The sequence below is a fragment of the Magnolia sinica genome, chromosome 7 (assembly GCF_029962835.1).
Source record: "Magnolia sinica isolate HGM2019 chromosome 7, MsV1, whole genome shotgun sequence".
NCBI lineage: Eukaryota > Viridiplantae > Streptophyta > Magnoliopsida > Magnoliales > Magnoliaceae > Magnolia > Magnolia sinica.
Genome location: NC_080579.1, coordinates 37,778,319 through 37,797,983, shown reverse-complemented (window position 1 = coordinate 37,797,983; position 19,665 = coordinate 37,778,319). Strand labels below are relative to the sequence as shown.

General features: G+C 40.1%; 1 protein-coding gene across 9 annotated transcripts in view; it reads left to right on the top strand.

The window, feature by feature from the left end:
• LOC131251296 (protein transport protein SEC31 homolog B) overlaps positions 1–19,665 on the top strand; it is a 100,109-nt gene that overhangs the window by 10,906 nt on the left and 69,538 nt on the right. For all 9 annotated transcript variants that reach the window (XR_009173724.1, XR_009173723.1, XR_009173722.1 and 6 more), the window contains exons 2-9: positions 238–292; positions 431–553; positions 8,098–8,194; positions 8,330–8,366; positions 8,469–8,574; positions 8,678–8,735; positions 9,556–9,653; positions 9,779–9,898. Coding sequence is in view for 6 of the 9 variants with exons in the window: in XM_058251929.1 (XP_058107912.1) it covers positions 238–292; positions 431–553; positions 8,098–8,194; positions 8,330–8,366; positions 8,469–8,574; positions 8,678–8,735; positions 9,556–9,653; positions 9,779–9,898 (694 nt within the window). In the remaining 3 variants the exon portion in view is untranslated. The remainder of the gene's footprint in view (positions 1–237; positions 293–430; positions 554–8,097; positions 8,195–8,329; positions 8,367–8,468; positions 8,575–8,677; positions 8,736–9,555; positions 9,654–9,778; positions 9,899–19,665) is intronic.

Genomic DNA, 19,665 nt, shown 5'->3' with positions numbered 1-19,665 from the left:
GGTGCGCAATGCATAAACCCATTTATAATTATCACCTTACGATGCTTCTGTTGAACCTGGATTATGCATCATTGTTACCCACACTGACATTTCTCTAGATTTATGTTTTCGATTATTTAAATTGTGTTGCAAATTCTTTTCCTTTGTTTTGTTTTTATTTATGATGCAAAGTTGAATATTACAATTCTCTGTTCCCACACGAAAGTCCAACATTCTTATAGGATATTTTCTTTGCAGTTCACCAGACATTAACAGTGCTCTTGTTGGACGTCTTCAGAAGCATTCGGGACCTGTAAGTTTCTATGTTTGAATCTTGTTTGAATTTTTTATGAACACGACATTTCTTTTTCTTGGGATATTTAATGGTATTTTTTTTCTTTATTTTCTTTTCATGTACTCATCTCTCTTATGAATTGGTTATTACATACAGGTTCGTGGTTTGGAGTTCAACATTCATTCTCCAAATCTACTTGCTTCTGGGGCTGAGGAAGGAGAACTTTGCATATGGGATCTATCAAATCCAGTGGAACCTACTCACTTCCCATCTCTGAAGGTATGTGCATATAACTTGTTTTTATAATGCAACCTCATCATTGCTCGTGCTGAGTCTATTATAAAGCCAACCTCATTATGTCATGAGCATCCATTTCTGCCAACAAATTGCTAGTAGTATTGAAATTTGCTATTAAGGCTAGCTACCACTGTGCACTTGGATCTTATCCTTTCCTACTCAAGCTATCGACATAACTGATTTGTTTCAATAAGTTTATTCACTTGTGGTGTTTTGTTGTTGTTGTTGTTATCTAGGTTTTCTAGGTTCAAATTATTCTACAGTTGGATTGTAGGGGTGCATACGATTTGATTGACAGTTGCTGCGGTCCTTGCCTTTTTTTTTTTTGAAAGGTAAAGGTGAGATTTATTTAGAGGAGCACCAAAAGGCTCGAAAAAGCAAACAACAATTACAACCCATACAACGAAGATCAATCACTTGGTCAAGGCCGTTGATACATGAGAGACCCACCCTAATACATCCAACTTGGCCCCTGATTGACATCCGACTCTATCCCACTTATTTTTTTAGAAGCACCAATTATTCCTCTCCCCTCAAATAGCTCAAATAACGACAATTAAAACTTACCCTGAGACCACTATTTCTCTTTTTCTTGATCCTTTCTCCATGCCAATCCAGGATGAGGCATTCAATGGACCTGACATCACCTAAGGCCATCTAAAGAAAGTAAGGAATTTCTTCCACACCTACCGAACAAATGGACAATAGATGAACAAATGATCAACCGACTCTGCATTCATCAGACACATGACACAACATTTAGGAACTGTCATTGATCTTTTTTGAAGGTTGTTGATTATGAGGATCTTATTTCTACCCACTAGCCAAGCAAAAGTAGCTACCTCGGGAGGGTTGTCATAGGACCGAGAAGCGACCTGAGCCCTCCATTGACCACACGAACGAATCCCTCTCTCCCGGTGATGGCTTGAAGCATTGGAGCCACTGTAGAAGTCGGACGAAATCCGTAGCTTCCTCATTTGACAAATTCCTTCATCAAGGATCTCTTTCTGCAAGTCTATAGTAATTGGCAACTTACTTGTTTCTCCACTAGTGGTCCTCACGTTTGTTATTGCTCCATCGTACATATTCTTAATCATGTCAATATATCCTCTTGGAACTCATTTCACTACCAACATCTACCAGGTTAACTCTCTAGGGCGTGTGTAAAAAAAAGGTTAACTCTCTAGGAACCCTATGGTAGTCTTTCTCTAAGTCAATAAAGACCATGTGGAGGTCCTTTCTCCTCTCCTTATTTCTCCACCAATTGTCTAAGCAGGAAAATAGCTTCAGTGGTAGACCTCCTTGGCATGAAACCATGGTCATGCCACACTAAGGGCGATATGTATTTTTTGGGGTGGTGGAATATATATTTTAGTCCTTTTGCTCACATGAGACCATGGTCATGTCAACCTGTTGAATATCATCATCATCACCAGTCTCCCAGCCATTTGAAGTTGGTTTTATGAATTTTGTTTCACCAATAATTTGTAAGTTCGTATCCCAATAGGTGAATGAGCCTATAAATAAGAATATCCCAGTGGAAACAGAAAGCAAACTTGACTTACGGGTAGCTGTATGCACTTTCAGGCTGCTCTATTTCAATCCTCTTCCAGCCTGCATATCATACTGATTACATATAATATGAATATGACGTTAGGATAGAATGCAACATGATGTCAAAGCTAATTTGACAAAAGTTAACAAAGTCATCTCATACATTTCTTTTTGTAAATTGTGACATTAACTACATTCAGTTAATAGTGAAAAATTAGCTCCTTGGTGCTCTCTTGATGATGGGAATGCAGTCGAAGGTTTTTCTTCTTCTTCTTCTTCTTTTCTTGCCATCCAAAATGCCAATAAACACACTATCAAATCTTGTAGGGAAGATATGATGCCATAAGTGAGAATCGTGGATTACTAATTGATGTGTCATGTGTTGTGTGCTGCTGCTGTGAAAAGTGTGTCAACCATCTCCTTCTTCATTGCTTGCTTTCTAGTGAAATCTGGGCTGTTGTTCTTCTTTAGTGTGGGATTGGTTGGATGGTTCCCAGGTCTCTCTAAGCGCTGATAAAGGGTTGGTTTGCTAGAGTGAGTTGCTAATGGTCATCATTTATGGGATCTGGTGTGTTTGCTGGTCTTCGAGTGATCTGGTTAGAATGGAATAATAGAATTTTTGGAAGCAAAGTGTGCTTTTGTGAGCACTTGGTTAAGAAGATTTGCAGATTGATCAAAGGGTGAGCTAGAGCTGGGCATAGTTTCAAGGGTATTCTGGTGGTGGGTTTTGAGTCTGGGTGTTATTGAGGTGTTGCACAGTGGAGAGATTGCCTCCCCTGATTTGGTCTCCTGGAAACCTCCCCTGGTGGGATACCTTAAATTCAATTTTGACAAGTGCAACTCAGGCAATGCTGAGATTGGGGTTCATCTGGGATTCCAGTGGCAAGGTTATTGTCGAATTTTCAGGCTGATTGGAATCAGACTCAACTTTTGCTGAAGTTTCAGCTCTCCTATCAGTGTGTAAACTTGCGGTTGAGTTTTATGACAGTCCTATCATGTTTGAAGTTGATTTCTGGAATGTGATTTTGTGTGCTAGTGCCGGCCTTTTCTTATGGAGAATGGTGGACATCATTGAAGAAACCAGGGACTTGTGTGGGGGCTGAAAATTTTCTGTTTGTCCATAACAATGGAAAGCGAACTAGGAAGCAGATGATTTATCTAAGAATGCAGCAGCAAGTGTCTATCTGTTGATAAACGGAGAGTAGCCGAGCAGTGTGGCCCCTGTTGTTCTCGGGGTTGGCAGCCTCTCATTGCGTATGTTTTTCCCTGTTTTTTGGGTCTTTCCTTTTCCTATATGGTTCGGTTGTGTTGCTTTTGTTTGGTTTCCTGTTTGGGTGTTTCTTCTTCTTCCTTGTTTTTTTTTGAAAGATAACTATGTGCTCATAAAAAAAAAGCACTGAGATGGCGAAAGATACAAATCTAAAACTAAACTAAAGAAAATAGAAGGAAGAAAGACCAGAAATTACATCCTCAACCTAGAGGTAAAATTGCTATTAATCAAGTCGTTTACATATAATGCCCATTATACCACCAGAAGCTTGACCTGATTTGTCACTTCATTTGCTGAAGACGCATCTTTCATTTCTCTCCTCCCATAACATTCATTGACCTGCTAATAAAGCCAATCTCCAGCACACTTCTGTCCCTAGTTCAACTCCGTGCCAAGCATAGAAGAGACTTTGGGTTGATTCCAGCATCACCCATGAGACATTGAAGAATCCCATGATTGAGATCTATAGACTTTGGGCGTAAGGGTAGTAAATGAAGAGGTGATCAATTGATTTTGCATCTGCCAAACCCATAACACATATTGGGCAGCATCAAAAATCTTTTTTGAAGATTGTCTGTCGTTAGCACTTTTTTACACCCAACAAGCCAAGCTTTATGGGACCGAAGGAAAGAGGTGCACTCACGGCTTCCTTTTGCTTCCATGGGCCGAATCATGTTATAGAAGGACCGGGCGAGAACTTCCCGATTTATCAGCCTTCCACAACATTCTATCCTAAACTTCTTGGGCTGGGTGGCACTTCTGAAAGAGATCTTGCAACTCAACATGTCCTTGATTTCCTCATCAAGCATATTTCTACGGCAGGGAGGAGACCAGATGACGGCTCTGCTTGAATAGGAGAAGCAGTGAGATATTGAAAATGTTGCATTCCGAAGATCGGTTTGCTAACTATGGAAATAGCTCTTAAAGTGCCCTCTCTCCCAAGTAAGTGTCTTCCCAAAACCTCACACTCTTCCCATTGCCAATTTCGAAATCAATTCCCTTGCATAGCTTGCCTTTCATGTTAGTTGTTGACTTCCAAATGCTTGAAGCTCTGTAGATAGACAAGGCCTTTACCGACCAACTTCCCTCCTAACATCCATCTTTAGATTTGATAACCTCTCTCCACAAAGCATTCTTTTGGACCCTAAATTTCCATAGCCAGTTTCCCAAAAATGCATGATTAATCGACTCAAATTTCTGTATATTTGCTCCCCCTTCCTCGTAGTCAAGCACACCTCTTCCCTCCTCAACAAGTGAAATTTCTCCTTCTATTGCCTTCCTTTCCAAAGGAAATCTCACCAGAGTTTTTCCAACCTATGGATGATAGATGTTGGGCACTTGAAAAGAGACATAAAGTGCATTGGCATGTTTGACGTTACTGCTTTGTTAAGCGTTATTGGGCCTTCAAAGGATAAGTAATGGCTTTTCCATGCCGAAAACTCTATCCATTCTTTCCACCACAACATCGCATAGGTGCTTAGCTGGTTTCCAAATGCAAAGGGGGAGACTAAGATAAGTAGTGGGAAATGATCCAACCTTACACCCAAAAATGGACGACATCCTTTCTACCTCCTTTTGTATGTGGATCCCTAGCATCTCGCTTTTTGTCGCGTTCACTTTCAGCCTTAAAACTACCTCGAAGCACCTGATAATCTTCTTTAGGTTGTCCATCGCACTCGGATCTGCCCTGAACATAAGCAAGATGTTGTCGGTTAACTTAGATGTGAGATATTGGGGGAGTCATCTTTCTCACCCTAAATCCACCGATGAGATTGACTTCTAACCCTTTTTCCAACATCTTACCCAAAGCCTTGGCCACCACTAGAAAAAGAAATGGTGAGAGCAGGACCCCTTGCCTAAGGCCCCACAAAGCTTTTAAAAAAGCCTTTAGGGGGACCATTTACAAACACCGAAAAAGAAGTGGGCTTCACGCATTTTCCATCCTTTCTACTTTAAACCGCAACCCAAATGATCCATTATGTAATAAAAAATTTCTCAATTAACATGATCACAGGCTTTTTTCGAGGTCCAATTTGCAAACTATTCTTTTTGCACCTTCTTTATGACGAGAATCCACACATTCTTGGGCAACGAGAGTGCTATCCACGAGCCGCCTTCCTTTGATAAATACACATTGACTATTCTAGATGACACTGTCAAGAACTTTCTGAAACCTCGAAGCCAAAGTTTTAGCAAGAATCTTGTAGGGACCCCCATTGAGGCTGATCGTTTTGAAATCTTTTAAATTATACGCATTTGCTACCTTTGGAATAAGGTTTATGAATGAGGCCCTTAAACTTGCCGGGAGACATGCCCTTTCAAAAAAATTCTTTTATGAATCTCATTACTTCATCTTTCACTAAATCCTAAAAAACCTAGTAGAAGGCCATTGGAAAGCTGTCAAGCCCCAGTGCCTTCTCCCTCCCCAAGGACCCCCTACCACTTTGACTTCTTCCTCGGAGAACAGACTTTCTAGGGATTTGGCTTCAACTCGAGACAGATATTTGAAATTCAAGTTGTCCAACCTTGGTCTCTTTGATCCTTCACCTCATAAGAGGTCCTTGTGGAATTGCACCACAACCTCGCAAACGTTGTCCTTTTCCTTCCACTATCATGCTTCCCACTTAAAGAGTGCTAATTTTATTACTTCTGCCTCAAGCACTCACGCTACTATGGAAAATCTTGGTGTTTTTGTCTCCCTCCTTGAGCCATTTTGCTCTTGACCTTTCTATTTTATTTCTTCTTCCTTTTGTCTTCTTGCATATTTCGAAGATAGCTTAGATCTCGTGTTCCTTTCTTCCTCATTCAGCTCTATGGCTTCTGCCCTAATATTGATTTCCTGAATACCCTTAAGAATCGTATTTGTTTCAACCTCCTTGTTTCTTTATATGTCTTTTTTCCACAGCTTGATTTTCTTTTCTTTAAGCAATCTCAACGTATGACTCAAATGGAAACCAACAAAGCCATGGACCTCGAATGAAGTCCACCAGCTTCAGATTAGATTAGAGAAACCTTCAGTTTCAAGCCACATGAGCTCAAAACGGAAGGGCCTTAGGCCCTAGTTTTCCTCCCCTACGAACAACAGAATTGGTCAGAGATTTGACATAGGCTTGGGGAGACCCCGCTTTTGGACTTGTGGAAATATCTCCACCCACTCTGTAAAGATGAGGAATCTGTTGAGCTTGGAGCAGATGGCCTTATGTTGCCCATTACACCGTGTGAATCTAACCCCACCCATGAGTAGATCCACCATTGGATTCTGTTCACTCACACTGTGAAATCCTTTATGCTGCGCATTAATCTTGCTTTATTTGACTTTTCGTGAGTAAATCTGATGACATAGAAATCATTGCCTATACACCACTGGCCGTCGAACCTGCTGCGAGATTCCTCCAATTCAACCCAAAAATCTGACCTCTCTACTCTACTTGTTTCGGGCCGTACATCAATGTAAACATCCAATTGAGCTTGGTAGCAGCTTTCACGAACACCACAGAGACTGAAAAAGCACCACACCATGCTTCTACCTTAGTCCATGCATTTAAGTCCCTAGCCACCACTATTTCCCCCCTTCTTTGATTTGAGTATCCAAAGTGATTCCAGCACAGGTTGATCGATTGCCAGAAGCTTGGTCTCTTGGAAGGAGATAACCTGAGCTCTTGACCTACGACATACATCTTCGATGTGCAGCCTTTTCTGCCTGGAACTCGGGCCTCAGACATTCCAACATAGTATCTTCATTTGGGAATTGATCTTCCCCTTCTTCCCTTCTCCTGCGGCACTACCTGAACTGTAGCTAATCTCAGAATTTAGGCTGATTACTTCCCTAAAACCTATTGCAGATCTTTGAGGATTTCTTTTGTTCGCCATTTGCCACATCACCTTATCTCGCTCTAATGCCCACTGGAACAACACCGCGTAGTATTCCTTGCAGTTGCTGAAGGAGACCCCGGATCTTCCTTTTAACACATTTCATAGCCTCCATGATCCATTGCTTGTCCGGGTCGACGCTTGCTGACACTCCCACCACCCCCCTCTACATTGAATTAGGGCATTTAGGTTGATTTTTGCAGGTTAGGTCTGCAATTCCTCTTGTTGCTATTTGGATTGGTTCAACTTCCATCGCCTCCCTCCAAAACCTATTGTTGAATGGTTCCATCTACCAGACCCAATGAGGTGACTCCCTTTCCTTTGCCTGATCCTCTTTCTGAGTGACGACTACCAGTGCTTTACCCTTGATATCCCCTGGGCCTTGAGCTCTAATGGCTGAGTCTTCCACATCACCCGTTGTCGGAGTAGACTCTTGCAAGTGAGAATATGGTTCGCTCAGGAACAAATGGTCTTCCATTGGTCCTTCAAATACAAGTGAGGTCGGGTCACATGTGAGAGCCCAACTCCCACGCATGAGAGAAAGGTCTACGTCGGACGCACTCTCGCGCTCAAAGGCGTATGCTTTTAAAATATATCTCCTTTTTGATTGCTCATAAAAAAAGTGAGTATTGTGGCATTTTCTGAATTGATGGCTTTTAAATGGTGTTCAGCAAACATTCAATTATAATACATTAATGGTTCTACTGGAAAAGCTGAGTTTGTAAATTGATCGGAACTAATGTTCATTTGTTATGCCTGCTTCCGGTACTTCATGCTCCATATCATTTAAGTTATTTTAACAATATTTGATATTTGACAATTATCAATGTAGGGTGTTGGATCTGGTACTCAGGGTGAAGTTTCTTTCCTATCATGGAATCACAAGGTTCAACATATTCTAGCGTCTACTTCTTACAATGGAACGACGGGTGAGGAAGGAACAATAAAAACTTTTATGTTTTATCATCTTTTGATTCACATAATCATTGGTACATGATACATGCTTTTGTTATATTTGATCCAAAACACGAACTTATGTTATTTTCTACAAATTTTTTTTTCAGTGGTTTGGGATCTAAAACGGCAGAAACCAGTAATAAGGCAAGTTGTTTGCTGATGCTGTGTAATCTCACTATCTAGGACAGATATTGTTTTCGTAACAGGAGTTATGATCATTTTATTTGTCCAATGCGTTTCGAACAGTTTTTCAGATTCAAATAGAAGGCGATGCTCAGTTTTGCAGTGGAATCCTGATCTCGCCACCCAGCTTATAGTTGCATCCGATGATGACAGTTCACCTTCTTTGAGAGTATGATCTTTTGCTGTCTACTATTCCAAACATTATTTTTTCATATTAAATCTGTAAAGGCCATGTGTTAGGTTGAATAATTTGCTATAAACTTTATGAGCAGCTTTGGGACGTGAGGAACACAATATCACCGCTGAAAGAGTTCGTGGGGCACACAAAAGGTCTGGTCAGATGCCTGCCTTAATTAAATAGTTTTTAGTTTTGAGGTGGTTGACATTTTATATTGTATAGTTTATGGTCATAGTTATGTTGGTTTGCATGTTGGTTTGCTTGGTTGTGGTTGTTTTGTATACTAGGGTTTTCGTGCCTTTTGTTCTCCGCCTTAGATTTTAGGAAAAAGGAGTTGGCTAAATTTTGTTTGACGATATATTTATTCGGATGATTCGGCCTTCCCTCGAGTGAATTCTTGCAAATTTGTAGAATATCGTATTACATTATTATCTTTATCTTATGCATATATGTTTTAGGAGTGAGTTGGCTCAAGTTGAAGGCTCTAATAGGATAAGGGGAAGGCCCAAAAGGGTGTGGGTGGAGGTAGTAAGAAAAAACTTGAGGACCTATAGCTCAACCAAGGATGGTCTGTGATAGTGGAATGGCGAAACAGTATTTGTTTTGCTGACCCTAGTTAGTTGGGATAAGGTTTAAATGATGATGATTATGATTATGTATATATGCATTTCTACTGCTTTGATATCCTAAAATCCTTTGGAAATTAGTTGCAGATTTCAGAGGGCATCTGCAACAAAAGCTTTTTTTTTTTTTTTTAACCTTCATGCGGCATTTCCTTGTTATATGTTCAATGTTTCTGGTTCAAACATGTAGTGGCTTGTCCTTGTGTTGGTGTATTACTCCTAAATATTTGAGAAGTGTATCCAGCGACCATTCTTTAAATCTTTTAAGAACTTATTTGGCTCTTATATGCATCTTAGTTTTTGAAGATTTATTTATTTCATCTCTGGTTTATTGTGTTGCTCCTATCAGGTGTAATTGCCATGTCATGGTGTCCTAATGACAGCTCGTTTTTACTTACTTGTGCCAAAGATAATCGAACTATTTGTTGGGACACAGTTACTGGGGAGGTAGGAAGTTTTTATCTTTAGAAATCTCGTGTTACTACATTCTGTGTCTTGTTTAAGCCTTCTATTTTCTAGAAGCATTGGTAATAATCATGCAATACCACTTTTCATTTTTTGATATCACGCAGATAGTTTGTGAATTGCCAGCCAGCACCAATTGGAATTTTGATATTCATTGGTACCCAAAGATACCTGGAGTAATATCAGCTTCTTCTTTTGATGGGAAGATCGGCATTTATAATATCGAGGTAACACTATCGCATTAGGGTTATAAATGGGCCACATTCAGGACAAATGGTGGTGCTCTCATATATCCAATCTGATTAAGGAAATCAGTTTTGGGGCCTGTCGGGTTTAGTTACAGGTGTCATATGTGAGGTACCAGATCTGGATCTGATTGGATTTGTGTTGTCCATCAAAATAAAGTTTCCAACAATGTACCTCTTGAATACTAACTAAATAATGGTAAGCGAATCATGTCGCAAAAAAAAAAAAAGGACTGAAAAAGAAGCTACAATTCTCAAGTTATATATATATATATATATATATATATATATATATATATATATAATATATATATATATATATATATATATATATATATATATATATTCATACACACACACACACACACACAGGATTCCGTCATTTATTTAATGAGAACACATTTCTTAAATTAATTAAAGTATACTGTTGAATCTACAAATTTTTTGGTTGTGTTTGATGAATTTTAATGGTTTTGAAAAATGATTACATTACGGCCATATTGGCTGTTATGTAAACGTATTGGTCACCCCCGTTACTCAATATGGGGGTGAACTGTTCCACTATGGAAAAAAAATCGGCCTTGTTGGCCGATGTGGCCCGTATAGGCAGTCGGCACACCTCTATTTCAATTAAAAATTTCTTTTTTCAATGTTTTCTCGATTTTCCACTTCTCATCTCAACTATGAAGGAAGCTTAGAAAATAATTTTTATGAACTGTTCCATTATGAAAAAAAACCAACCTTGTTGGTCAATATGGCCTGTATAAGAAGTCGGCACACCTCCATTTCAATTTTTTTTTCAATGTTTTCTCGATTTTCCACTTCTCATCTCAACTATGTAAGGAAGCTTACAAAATAATTTTTAACTAGATCTATGCCTATTTTGATAATCAAACACAAAATTTATCGAGTTTCGGTGAATCTCGGAGTAGAATGGACCCTTTTGGAAAATATAAGAACCAACCACCCCCCCCCCCCCCAAATCTTTTTATTGGGGTCCTGTGTGTGCCTCTTCTAGGTCTCTGTGTTATGGCCTTTAGTCTTTAGTTGGTTTTTTTTTTTTTTTCCTTATTTCCTATATATATATATATATTTTTTTTCTCTTTCCTTATTTCTTCAGTGTCTCTTCAATATTAAGGGCATATTTGTAATTTGAACAGGGCTATCTATTATTAATAAGAGGGTTGGACGTCAAACCCCAGTGTGCTTTTCTTCTCTCTCTCAAATTCATTTATGCTCTGACATGGTATCAGAGCTAGGAAAGCTCTCTTCCTGATTTCTCTTCTTCTAGCCTTTCTCTTCTTGATTCTCTTCTTCTTATTCTTCTTCATCTTTCTTCTCTCTTCTTTGTTTTCTTTTCTTCCTGGGGATTTGGTTTGAGATTCGGCATAGTATAGCTGACTATATGATTTGATTTTTTGAAGAGGTCTTGCAGATGATTCAGATTTTGTGGTGTTGCTGATTGTTGCGGTTTTATTTGTTCCTTTTTTCTGAGATCAGATTTCCATCGCCTTTGTGAGCTGTTTTTTATTCACAAATTAGTTGCTACTGTCAAGGATTGCTGCAATTCTATGTTTGGACGAATCTGCCTCATTATTGCTGCTGCCAAGGATTGCTCCTGTTAAAAAAACAGGGAGCATATTTAACTTTTGTTTTAGTGGACCTTTTGAAAAAAGACCCAAGTTTATTCCATGCAGAAGAATGATCAACGCTACACATATTACCAACATATTCTTTATGATGATTATGCAAATGCGCAGGGTATCAAAAACAATAACAGTGGACCATGATTTGAAGTTTATGGGGAACTTTTGGCACACGTTATGGAAATGCCTGGGGACTAGGCTTCAATTCTCTAGCGCACATCAATCTTAAAACAGACGACCAAACCGAGATAGTCAACGGGAGCCTTTGTAACTTTTTGAGGAATATTATCGGCGATAACGTATCTTAGTGAGATTATTTTTATTTTTATTTTTTTTAATTATTATTATTTTTTTAAAAAAGATTGCAATATTATTAAAAGCCCAAGGGCAATAAAACAACAACCAAGAGAAGAAACAAAAGACAAAAACAGAAGCAAAAAAAAGAGAAGGAAAAAATCTAAAAAAAAACTATACTACTCAAAACGGGGGAAGCATCCGCACAAAAACAAAACAGAGAAGCCGGAGGACAAGCATGGTAGCACCTAAAGTGAGGGAGGGAGGTTAGCTAGCCAAACCGCAACATAGAGATGAGAGTAATAACCCGAGTAGGGGCAGATTCCGAATCCTTAAACGTCCTAAGATTCTTCTCCCTCCATATTAGTGTTCGAAGCATCAATATCGCTACAAGTTTTGCTGGCCAGAGATACGAAACAATATCATTATCGCCCATAACCTAATGCAGGGGCATTTTCACATCGGGCTCGAGTGGGGTCGCCTATGGGATGCAGGGGCACACTCGGGGTGGGCGGGGCCCACGGGGGAGGTCTCGTGTTTAAGACTCCTCACCGGGGGTGAGTAATGCTCATTTCTCATTGGGCTCGAGTGGGGTAGCCTGTGGGATGCGGGGACACTCGGGGTGGGCGGCCCATGTGAGGCGGTACCCATGTGATTTGGGGCCCACGAGGGGGTTCGGCCGAGGTCCTAACCCATGAGATGTGGGGCCTGGGCTATGAGATAAAGGGATTAATTCGTCATACTCTAACAGTTCGAGCTTTTAGAGCAAGTGGTTAATTGTCCTGTATCAAATTGGTATCAGAGAGAGAGGTCTTGTGTTCGAGACTCTTCATCGGGGGTGATTAATGCAGGGGCATTTTCACACCGGGCTTGAGTGGGGTCGCCTGTGGGATGTAGGAGCACACTTGGGATGGGCGGGGCCCATGGGAGAGGTCTCGTATTTGAGACTCCTCACTGGGGGTGATTAATGCGTATTTCACACCGAGCTCGAGTGGGATAGCTTGTGGGATGCGGGGACATACTCGGGGTGGGCGGCCCATGTGAGGTGGTACCCATGTGAGGGGTTCGGCCAAGGTCCTAACCCATGAGATGTGGGGCCTGGGCTATGAGATAAAGGGATTAATTCGCCATACTCTAACAGTTCGAGCTTTTAGAGCAAGTGATTAATTGTCCTGCATCATAACCGGAAATTTGGGAAAAAATTAGAGAAACTTGGGAAAAATGGTGGAATTTTTTCAATGAAACTTTAGGAGATACTAAAATACATATATTTGCATATTTAGGAATAAAAAAAATTGATAAAAGAATTTATGCTTTTCATTTAATGAGGGCTTAAAAGTATGTACTGTTGTAAGAAATCAATCCAATAATAATACAACAATTACTTAAATTTCATTAAACTAATTAACAAGCAAACAAACATGCATCATGCATTCATACACAATACGTTCCTGCATAAATAAGAATGTACTTTATAAACACCACGCATGCATGATGATCCAACCATCTAACCGTCAAACAATCCCATCCATCCATCTCATCTATCCATCTAAACATTCATTCATCCACATCCATCCAACCATCCCATCCATCCATCCATCCATCCACTCCATCCAACCATCCAACCACCCCATTCATTCATCCATCCAATCATCTAACCATCCCATCCATCCATTCATCCAATCCAATCATCCATCCATCCGATCCAATCCAATCATCCATCCATCCCATCCCATCCCATCCCATCCATCCAACTGGCCAACCGTCCCATCCATCCATCCATCCACCCATCCAACCATCTAACCATCTCATCTATCCAGACAGAGCGACCATTACTTAGATATGTTTGTATCGCTGGAAAAGCCAAAGGGTCAACAAGTTTGAATTCTATTGAGTTTTCGTTACTTGACCGAACAACCCAAAATTCAGTTATTTCAACTACATAGAACGATCTTTTGAATTGGTCAAGACTCTCCAGTTACTGAATGAGATTCGGAATGTCGTGGTCACCTGTAAAAAAATGCAACTTAGAAGATGGTCATGATTAACTGGATGAAAACTTGGTTTCAAGTTGACATGTATGAGTACACACCAAAATTCCACTAGATTTGCTTCTTTGACCCCACCGTCGGTAAGATCAGCCTTAAGTCTAAACCAGGGGGTTGGCACTCATTGGTGTCATTGTCTTCGGTAAAGCATTCTTCAACACTTTGTTTTATGACTAGTCTACTTTAAGGACCATCCAATCCAATCATCTAAACATCCATCCATTCTATCCATCCAACCATCCATCCCATCCCATCCCATCCCATCCCATCCATCCATCCCATCTATCCATCCATCCATCCAACCAATCAACCATCCCATCTAGCCTTCAAGCGACAAACCGATCTTAATGCATTGACGGTCCTGTGTACATGTCACCGCGTTTTCATTAATTCGGAACCATTAATCTGGGGGCCCCATCATGATGTATGTGTTTTATCCACTCCATCCATCCACTTTGTGAGATCATTTTAGGGCATGAGCCCAAAAAATGAGTGAGGTCCAAATCTCCAGTGGACCACACTGTAGAGCTAGGTGGGGCCCATCGTGATGTTTGTGAGGAATCCACTCCGTCCATTAGTTTTGCCAAATCATCTTAGAATATAATATGAGCCCAAAAATGAGGCAGATCCAAAACTCTAGTGGGCCGCAAGACAAGAAAAAGTGCGTAGGGAAATGCCTACTGTTGAAACCTCCTTGGGTCCACTGTGATGCTTATATGCCGTCTATACCGTTCATAAGGTCATTCTCACTAGGATGAATTGAAACCACACAAATATTATCCTCAACCAAAACTTTAGTGGCCCTCACGAATGTTTCCATAGTAGACATTCAATCCAAGATGTTTTTTTTTTTTTTTTTTTTTTTTTTTTTTTTTTGTTTTGTTTTTTGTTTTTTGTGGTGTGGTCCACCTGAGATTTGGATCCGCTTCCTTTTCTGGCCAACGCTCTAAAATGAGCTAGCAAAACGGATTGATGGCATAAATACGCAACACATGCATCACGGTGGGCCCCATGGTCAGGGACCCACCTACATCATTGGTTCGGGGTGGCAGCTATGTCATGTCCTTAAAATAGGGGGCGTGACTTGGCAGTGACTCAGAACCAACTATGTGGGTGGGACCCTAACCGTAGGGCCCACCTCGATGCATATATCTGCGCCATCCATCTGGTTTGCTAGTTTATTTTAGGGCATGGTCCCAAAAATGAAGCAGATAAAAATTTCAAGTGCACCGCACCACAAGAAACAATGGTTATTGACCATTAAAAATCTTTAATGGGCTACAAAAGTTTTGTATTAGGTTAATATTTCTTTTTTTCTTTGATCCATGTCTGTTTGACCTTATCAACAAGTTAGATGGTCAACAAACATTACGGTGGGCCCTAGGAAGTTTTTAATGTGGGTGTTCAATGACCACTGTTTCCTATGGTGTGGTCCAGTGGAAATTTGTATCTTATTCATTCATGGGACCACACTATAAAATAAGCTAGTAAAACAGATGGATGATGTGGATATACAATGCATGCATCAAGGTGGGCCCTACAGTCACCGTCCCACCCACATCGCTGGTTTCGGGCTCGTAGCAAAGTCGTGCTTGAATAAGGGAAGATACGTCTCCCAATTACTCTCTCCTTTCTCAAAATAAAAGGTAGAGACGTCTCTTTTTTTACTTTTCCTTTCTCAAAATAAAAGCAGATCTGAAAAAATCTGTCTCCTAGCGAAAGCTGAAAGCATGTTTTGGGAAATTTGACAATTGTGAGATAGTTTTGGGGGAAGAATCCTTTAAATCTAAGAAAAATATGAGTTTTTGGGAATATATATATATATATATATATTCCGGCCCAACCAAGCTTCAATCGCCGATTTCAACCCCAAATTTGTGCTCGAATCCATTGATTTTGGAAAGGAGTTGCCAATTTTGTCTTTACAACTTAGATATGAAGAGAGACTTTCGAAATCCTTTGTTTTGTTTTTGTTTTTTGAATTTTCAGTATTTATACAGGCGATATCTTTGGAGTTTAGAAAATATTGAATATTTTCGAAAACCTTGGTGAAACAGTGCGAAAATTTCGATGATAATTTAGAATATCAACTTCTTCAAAAATTTTGATGATATCTCATTGATTTTCATAAGAGAAACAATAAAAGTGACTATTGATATCACTGGTTCGACGATACTGATATTATCATTGATAATATCGACATCTCTCCGATATTTTAAACATTGCTCCTAATTGCCTAGAATGTAGCAAGGATTGATAGCCACCAACGAGCTAGTTGGGAGCTAGAGCCAAACACCCCATTCTAGGTGAAGAGAAGATCGGAGACAGAAGAAGGCTTCATCCACTCCATATTGGAGGAGCAAAGAATAGACATGCAAATAACTGAGGAATATGAATAGTGGATGAATAGGTGGGAAATGGTTTCAGCGTTCTGCTTGTAGAGCTGACAAATATTGGGCAAAACCATCCCACGTTTTGGCAAGTTATCAATGGTATGAGTTCTTCCTCTTGCTAAGACCCAGCAAAAGGTTGCTATCTTGGGAGGAGCTCCATATGTCCAGGTGAAGGATGGGAAGGCACGAGCTTCACCTGGTTGAGAAGTGGAACTAGAGAGCGAGCCGTGCACTTCCCGAAAGAGTTTTTGGACCAAACAATGGAATCTTGGGAGTTAGGAATCGGCAAATGTTTGGAACAACCCAGATGTCCGAGCAATTCTTGCAGTTCAACTTCTGCGACAGACTGAAATAGAGGGAGTTCAGATAGCCAAGTATAAAGCAAATATCTGATTTGTGATCCATTGCCAAGAGCAAAGGAAAAGAAGTTGACCAATAGAGGCCTAAAGTGGCAAATAGATTTCCAAATATAGGAGGATCTTTAAAGGGTGGAGGGATTTGGGAACAAATACCCCTCATCAGTGCCATATTTAATAGCTAGAAGATCTTGCCACCAGAAACCTTCCTTGGTACAGAAACGTCCCAACCATTTGACAATGAAGGCTGAATTTATAACCAAAAGATCACGAATGCCAGCACCTCCCTCAGCGATGGGTTTACAGACTTCAGACCACTCAAGCAAACTGAACTTGTGGTCAATCGAGCTTCCTTGCCAAAAGGAAATCTCTGCAAATTTTATTAAGCTTAGAAATCACCGATTTTGGACAACGATAGAGAGAGAATAAGAAGGGAGATTAGATAGAGCAATATTGATGAGGGTTGACCGACCTCCAAGCAATAAGTACCTTGTTTTCCATAAAGACAATTTCTGTTCATACCTTTCAATTACGACATCCCAAAGATGGTTCGCCGACTTACCGATATATAGAGGTAGACCAAGATAGGAGGAGGGAAAGAAGCCAGCCTGACAGCCGAGAAGATCGGCGAAGTGCAGGGCTGAGGTTAATCCCAAGCATTTCAGCTTTGAACAAATTGATTTTGAAGCCAAAAATAGCTCTAAAGCAGCGCACTGTTATACAATGTTGAGTTCGCCTACAATCATGGTGTGTCGTAAAGACCGTTACATAAAGGTAACGGTGGCAACCATCACATGTTACAGGATCATAACGGCTGTAACATCCGTTATGGAAAAAATAACATGTAACCACCGATAACGGCTTGTTATGTCCCCTGTAAAGGCCATAACAACCCTGTAATGGTTTGTTATGGGGTAAATATAGGTTTTTCGAATATTTTTTTCAATGTTACGGGCCAGATATAGTTTTTTTTTTCAGTAAGTCAAGATACCGTAATGGCCGTTACGGGGGCCGTAACAGCCGTTGCAACCCGTATCGTAAAGGTAACAGTGGTGGCCGTTATGGTCACTAGTACCGTTATGGAATACCTTGCCTACAATAGCTTAATAAATCGTACAACTGGAAAAATCCCCATTCGAGATTGTAAATGGGAGAGGTCCACATTATGTACTTGACTTGGTACTGTTACCAGTACAAGATTGAGTGAGCAAAGGTGCTGATGCTTTCACCAAGCACATTGCAAGTTGAGATGAAGAAAGAGATCAAAGGGAGCATCGCCAAGCACTGAGAAGTTGTGAACAAAGTATCCTAAAACGGTTACATAACAGCCATTATGTAATGGTAAATTGACTTGTAACTGCCTCGTAATGGTTCATTACGGGGCCAAAATAGGTTTAAAAAACGGAAGGACAAAAGCCGTTATGGGGGCTGTCACGACCATTACTACCTTGATACAATCCACCGTGGGAGAATATATATATATATATATATATATATATATATATATATATATATATATATATATATATATATATATATATATATATATATGGGAAACGGTACTATGAGGTCGACCTCATGGGAACTTCCCATGAGGTCGAGCTGTGTGGGCCCCACCGTGATGCGTGTCAAAAATCTACCCCATCTAAAAGATGCGCCATTCCTTGGTGAGCCACGGACTTGAAAATCAAGTCTAACAAGTGTAAGCCATGCCGATCAAGAGGAAGTTGGGTGACAATGCTTATGAGATCGAATTGCTAGATGACTCAGACATCTCACCGACTTTCAATGTGGTGGATTTGTTCGTATACCATGGTAAGGTGCGTAAGCAGCGTAACATAGAAGAAGACTAAATTGCTGCTGCTAGGGACATAGCTCTCGGAGAAACGAATTGAAAAAAGTTGAACAAAGTGTTGTCCATAAAGACCATCGTCACTAGATGAAGCAGCTACAAACAATACTTGGTGAAATTGAAGATCAAGCTTTATTATGAATGAATGTGGATCACGGCCAACAAATTAAAATGATTGTGGATTCAGACCTCCACTGCTTGTATGAAGTGTCTAACTCACTGGAGCTGAATTCTCTCTAGCATGGGGGAATGATATATGCCCGAGGCCCACCATGGGGCCGAACATGTGTTGAGTTTCGTGGGTCAATTGGCACAGATCCATTTACTAGTTTTAGAAGAGAGGGGGCTGGTTTTGATGATATAGTTGAAGATTTTGAGATTATTTGTTACATTTGGTTTTACTATTTTTAGGCCATTACAATAGGGCCAAATCTTTGTAGGTGAGTTGTTGCTACCTTAGATTACATTGATTTGGAATCAATCTGAATGGGTGGGGATCTTCTTCTTCTTCTTCTTCTTCTTCTTCTTGTTTTTTTTTTTTTTTTTTTTTGAAAACGAAAACTTTATTAAAAAAGAAACCAAACAAAGCTACAAAAGAAAGGGGGTGCCAAGACAGCAACCCGAAGGCTACCCAAGAAAAGTAAAAATTACTATCCCTAAGTTGGGGACATGTGAGGGCCCATTCAATGATCAGCGACCTTGTCCTATTGGACATGGCTTCCACTGAATTCCTAACATTGTTAAAGCACCTAGCATTTCTTTCCTCCCACACAGCCCACCACATGGCAATCAGCCCCATTCTCCATAGCACATACTTCTCTTTTCCAAGCTTCAATCCATGCCATGAACATAAGGAGTAAACCATACTCGTGATGACCATGAAACTTGGAAATGGCCCAAGAGATCTGCCCTAAACCTCCTAAATTGGTGGGGGATCTTAGTCAAGGATTTATTGGAATTTTGGGTGTTGTTTAGGTCTATAAAGGGGTTGGTCTCAAAGTTAAAGCCTTCCAATTTTATGAGTTTTGTGAGTTCTTACTTAAGTCTGTGTTAGAAGTTTCAATTTTCAATAAAGTTGTTTATTCCTCTCTACTCTTAACATTCTTGTAGGTGTTTTTTTTTTCCCATCCATTCTTGTGATTCTGGTACTGAAACCTCAT